The 6,000-nt window shown below is 51.4% G+C and overlaps 1 protein-coding gene across 3 annotated transcripts in view; it reads left to right on the forward strand.

The window, feature by feature from the left end:
* Positions 1 to 6,000, forward strand: part of CPLX2 (complexin 2) — a 61,631-nt gene extending 55,631 nt beyond the window's left edge. For all 3 annotated transcript variants that reach the window (XM_038771232.1, XM_038771234.1, XM_038771235.1), the window contains one exon: positions 5,049 to 6,000. In XM_038771232.1, coding sequence (XP_038627160.1) covers positions 5,049 to 5,249 — 201 coding nt within the window. In that variant the 3' untranslated portion in view covers positions 5,250 to 6,000. The remainder of the gene's footprint in view (positions 1 to 5,048) is intronic.

Raw genomic sequence — 6,000 nt, forward strand, 5'->3', positions numbered from 1 at the left:
GTAGACCGTGAGCTCCTTGAAGGCAGGGAACATGTCTACTAACTCTGTTAGCTTCTCCCAAGTGCTTACTACAGTGCTCTGTCATCTCCTTGAGGGGAAGAAGCACCCGCGAGAAGCAGCGTGGCTCAGTACAAAGAGCCCGGGCTTTGGAGCCAGAGGCCGTGGGTTCAAATCCCGGCCCCGCCAATTGTCAGCTGTGTGACTTTGCGCAAGTCGCTTCAATCAATCAATCAATCGATCGTATTTATTGAGCGCTTACTGTGTGCAGTGCACTGGACTAAGTGCTTGGGAAGTCCAAGTTGGCAACATATAGAGACAGTCCCTACCCAACAGTGGGCTCACAGTCTAGAAGGGGGAGACAGAGAACAAAACAAAACATACTGACAAAATAAAATAAATAGGATATGTACAAGTAAAATAAATAAATAACTAGAGTAATAAATACGTACAAATATATACATATATACAGGTGCTGTGGGGAAGGGGAGGTGGTAAGCCGGGGGGGATGGAGGGGGAGTCAGCTGGGTGACGTTGGGCAAGTCATTTCACTTCTCCGGGCCTCAGTTCCCTCATCTGTACATATTTGTACATATTTATTACTCTATTTTACTTGTACGTATCTGTTCTATTTATTTTATTTTGTTAGTATGTTTGGTTTTGTTCTCTGTCTCCCCCTTCTAGACTGTGAGCCCATTGTTGGGTAGGGACTGTCTCTAGATGTTGCCAACTTGGACTTCCCAAGCGCTTCACCAGTCTGCTGTGTGACCTTGGGCAAGTCACTTAACTTCTCTGCGCCTCAGTTACCTCACCTGTAAAAATGGGGATGAAGACTGTGAGCCCCCCGTGGGACAACTTGATCACATTGTATCCCCCCCAGCGCTTAGCACGTAGTAAGCGCTTAACAAATGCCATGATTATTATTAGTAGTAGTAGTAGTACAGTGCTCTGCACACAGTAAGCGCTCAATAAATACGATTGATTGATTGATCTGGAAAATGGGGATGAAGACTGTGCACCCCCCGTGGGACCACCTTGTCACCTCCCCAGCGCTTAGAGCAGTGCTTTGCACCTAGTAAGCGCTTAATAAACGCCATCCTTGTTTTTATTCTTGGGAATCATGTCTACTAACTCTACTGAACTCTCTCAATCAATCAATCAATCAATCAATCGTATTTATTGAGCGCTTACTGTGTGCAGAGCACTGTACTAAGCGCTTGGGAAGTCCAAGCCAACAACAGATAGAGACAATCTGTACCTAACAACGGGCTCACGGCCTAGGAGGGGCCCCGGGCCCGCATCCCACCTACTCCATCCCTGCAGAAGGGTCTGCAGAATAAACAAAAGGCGAAATTATTTCTCATCTGCTCACCCCCATTAAGGCCGCGCTTTCCAAATCCTCCCAGCCTTTGATTTTCCGCAGCCTCTTATCTTGGTGCTTAGATCTCTGCTGCCCGTGTCTGTCTCTGACGGGGAGAGATGATGATGATAATAATAATAATAATAATAATAATAATAATAATAATGGCATTTGTTAAGCGCTTACTATGTGCAAAGCACTGTTCTAAGCGCTGGGGGGGATGCAAGGTGATCAAGTTGTCCCACGTGGGGCTCACAGTCTTAATCCCCATTTTTACCGCCGAGGGAACTGAGGCTCAGAGAAGTTAAGTGACTCGCCCAAGGTCACACAGCAGACTTGTGGTGGAGCCGGGATTCGAACCCATGACCTCTGACTCCAAAGCCCGGGCTCTTCCCACTGAGCCTTCGCTGAGATCTCCCCCCTTCCCTCATTCATTCCATCGTATTTATTGAGCGCTTACTGTGTGCAGAGCACTGTACCCCCAGCCACGAGGGGAGAGAGGTGGAGGCAAGTCCAGTGTCTGGGCAGGTGGATGATAATAATCATAATATTAATCATTTATTAAGCGCTTACTATGTGCAAAGCACTGTTCTAAGCGCCGGGGAGGTTACAAGGTGATCAGGTTGTTCATTCAATCGTCTTTACTGAGCGCTTACTGCGTGCAGAGCACTGGACTAAGCGCTTGGGAAGTCCAAGTCGGCAACAGATAGAGACGGTCCCTACCCAACAACGGGTTATCTTGCATCTACCCCAGTGCTTAGTACAGTGCCTGGCACGTAGTAAGCACTAAACAAATGCCATTAAAAAAAAAAAAATCCTTGAATTCATTCGTTCAAATCATTCAATCATACTTATTGAGCGCTTACTGTGTGCAGAGCGGGGGGCTCGTAGTCTTAACCCCCATTTTACAGATGGGGGAACTGAGGCCCAGAGAAGTGAAGTGACGCTCTGCACATAGTAAGCGCTCAATAAATACGATTGATGATGATGACTTGCCCAAAGTCACACAGCTGACAATTGGCGGAGCCGGGATTTGAACCCGTGACCACCTCGGACTCCAAAGCCCCTGCTCTTTCCACTGAGCCACCGTGCTTCTCTAATAACAATGATGATACTTGTTAAGCACTTACTATGTGCCAAGCACTGTTTTAAGCGCTGTCTACTTGTTTTGTTTTGTTGTCTGTCTCCCCATTCAAATAATAATAATAATAATAATGGTATTTGCTAAGCGCTTACTATGTGCCAAGCACTGTTCTAAGCGCTGGGGGGATACAAAGTGATCAGGTTGTCACGTGGGGCTCACAGACGGTGAGCCCAATTGTTGGGTGGGGAATTGTCTCTCTCTGTTGCCGATTTGTACTTACCGAGCGCTTAGCCCAGTGCTCTGCACACAATAAGTGCTCAATAAATACGGTTGAACGAACTGACTGAATGAATGGGGGAGATACAAAGTGATCAGGTTGTCCCACGTGGGGCTCCCAGCCTTCATCCCCATTTTACAGGTGAGGTCACTGAGGCCCAGAGAAGTGAGCTCCTCTGAGCCTCATCTGTAAAATGGGATGGAGACTGTGAGCCCCACCTGGGACCAGCCCGATTTGCTTGCATCCACCCCGGCGTTTAGTACAGTGCCTGGCACGGAAGCAGCGTGGCTCAGTGGAAAGAGCAGGGGCTTTGAAGTCAGGGCTCACGGGTTCAATCCCGGCTCTGCCACTTGTCAGCTGTGTGACTTCGGGCAGATCACTCCACTTCTCTGGGCCTCAGTTCCCTCATCTGGAAAATGGGGGTGAAGACTGTGAGCCCCCCCCGTGGGACAACCTCATCCCCTTGCCACCTCCCCGGCGCTTAGAACAGTGCTTTGCACATACAAAGCGCTTAATAAATGCCATCATTATTAACTACCACAGTTATTCTTTATTAATACGAATGACTGAGTGAATGAATGCTCCTCATACAGCACTCATTGCATTCTTCCGCACACAGTGTGCAGCTCAGTGCTCCAACACAGGGCTCAGCGCAGCTCTCTGCACAGTGCTCAGGACAACACTCAGCCCATCCGGCTGATGCTTTCAGGGTAGTTCATGATCCCATCTCTCTGTCTCTGTTTGTCTCTGTCTCTATCTCTGTGTCTCTCCCTGTCTCTGTCTCTGTGTCTCTATCTGTCTCTGTGTGTCTCTCTGTGTGTCTCTGTCTTTGTGTGTGTGTCTCTCTCCCTGTCTCTATCTCTGTCCGTGTCTCCTTCTCTGTCCCTCTCTGTCTCTGCGTGTTTCTCTCTCCGTCTCTGTCTCTGTATCTCTGTCTGCATCTCTCTCTGTGTCTCTGTGTGTGTGTTTCTCTCTCCCTGTCTCTGTCTCTCTGTTTCTCTCTGTCCCTGTGTGTTTGTTTCTCTCTCCCTGTCTCTGTTTCTCTGTTTCTCTCTGTCTCTGTGTGTGTTTCTCTCTCCCGTCTCTGTCTCTCTGTTTCTCTCTGTCTCTGTGTCTCTCTCTGCATCTCTCTGTCTCTGTGTGTTTCTCTCTCCCCGTCTCTGCCTCTCTGTTTCTCTCTGTCTCTGTGTCTCTCTCTGCACCTCTCTGTCTCTGTGTGTGTTTCTCTCTCCCTGTCTCTGCATCTGTCTCTCTGTTTCTCTCTGCCTCTGTGTCTCTCTGTCTCTGTGTCTCTCTCTGCATCTCTCTGTCTCTGTGTTTCTCTCTCCCTGTCTCTGCATCTCTCTCTGTCTCTTTGTGTGTCTCTCTCCCTGTCTCTGTCTCTGTATCTCTGTCTGCATCTCTCTCTGTGTCTCTGTGTGTGTGTGTTTCTCTCTCCCTGTCTCTGTCTCTCTGTTTCTCTCTGTCCCTGTGTGTTTGCTTCTCTCTCCCTGTCTCTGTCTCTGTCTCTCTGTTTCTCTCTCTGTCTCTGTGTGTGTTTCTCTCTCCCGTCTCTGTCTCTCTGCATCTCTCTGTCTCTGTGTGTTTCTCTCTCCCTGTCTCTGACTTTCTGTTTCTATCTGTCTCTGTGTCTCTCTCTGCATCTCTCTGTCTCTGTGTGTGTTTCTCTCTCCCTGTCTCTGTCTCTCTGTTTCTCTCTGTCTCTGTGTCTCTCTCTGCATCTCTCTGTCTCTGTGTGTGTTTCTCTCTCCCTGTCTCTGCATCTCTCTCTGTCTCTTTGTGTGTGTCTCTCTTTCCCTGTCTCTGTCTCTGTATCTCTGTCTGCATCTCTCTGTGTCTCTGTGTGTGTGTTTCTCTCTCCCTGTCTCTCTGTTTCTCTCTGTCCCTGTGTGTTTCTCTCTCCCTGTCTCTGCATCTCTCTCTGTCTCTTTGTGTGTGTCTCTCTCTCCCTGTCTCTGTATCTCTGCACCTCTCTGTGTCTCTGTGTGTGTTTCTCTCTCCCTGTCTCTGTCTCTCTGTTTCTCTCTGTCCCTGTGTGTTTCTCTCTCCCTGTCTCTGTCTCTGTTTCTCTCTGTCTCTGTGTGTGTTTCTCTCTCCCGTCTCTGTCTCTCTGTTTCTCTCTGTCTCTGTGTCTCTCTCTGCATCTCTCTGTCTCTGTGTGTGTTTCTCTCTCCCTGTCTCTGTCTCTCTGTTTCTCTGTGTCTCTCTGTCTCTGTGTGTGTTTCTCTCTCCCTGTCTCTGTGTCTCTGCATCTCTCTCTGTCTCCATCTCTGTGCCTCTCTCTCCCTGCCCCTCCCTGTGTCTCTGGGTGTCTCTCTCTGTCTCTCCAGTATGGCCTGAAGAAGAAGGAGGAGAAGGAGGCCGAGGAGAAGGCGGCCCTGGAGCAGCCATGCGAGGGGAGTCTGACCCGCCCCAAGAAAGCCATCCCGGCGGGCTGCGGGGGCGAGGAGGAGGAGGAGGAGGAGGAGAGCATCCTGGACACAGTGCTCAAATACCTCCCCGGCCCTCTCCAGGACATGTTCAAGAAGTAATCCGGGCCTCCGGGCCTCCTCCCCGTCACCCCGACCCCTCTCCCCCTCACCCCCACTTTTATTTTCATCCCTTTGATATCTTCCCCTCCCTCTTTTCTGTTCAAACAAAATCTCCAAGGGGAAACATCTGGATGGGTCTCCCCATCCTCCCGCCCGCCTGCCCAAGGAGGACCGGGGAACTGCCAGGATGCCAGGGTCCCCTAAGCCCCCCTCCCACCCAGGGGCTGGGGTGGAGGGGGGAACTGCCAGGATGCCAGGGTCCCCTGAGCCCCCCGCCCACCCCGGGGCTGGGGTGGAAGGGGGGGGAGATGCCAGGATGCCAGGGTCCCCTGTCCATCTGGGGTGGATGGCAACCCAAACCAAATAGAAACCACTTGCTCACCCTGCAGCCCGGGCCCAGGGCTGGGGGGGGCCTCGAAGACCCCTGCCCCCCCAAAAAAACCTCTCACTCACCCTCAGCCCAGCCCCAGAGGGGGGCGGGGGGGTGGCAGAATGAGGGCAAAATGGACCAAAGGGCCTGGGGCTGGGGTCGTTGCCCCGGCAACGGGGTCAGGCCAAGGACCAAACTCAGCGGAGGGTCTAGGGACAGCCGGGGGGGCGAGAGACCCCCGCCCCAGGCCCACCCCAGACCACCCTGACGCTTGGGGCAACCCTGCCGGGGGGGAGATAGACACCCCTCCCTCCCCATCTCAGCAGGGGCTCCCCCAAATTCCACCCCCCTTCCTCCAGGGCAGTTTCCCCTTTTTTCCTC

The sequence above is a fragment of the Tachyglossus aculeatus genome, chromosome X2 (genome assembly GCF_015852505.1).
Source record: "Tachyglossus aculeatus isolate mTacAcu1 chromosome X2, mTacAcu1.pri, whole genome shotgun sequence".
Lineage (NCBI taxonomy): Eukaryota > Metazoa > Chordata > Mammalia > Monotremata > Tachyglossidae > Tachyglossus > Tachyglossus aculeatus.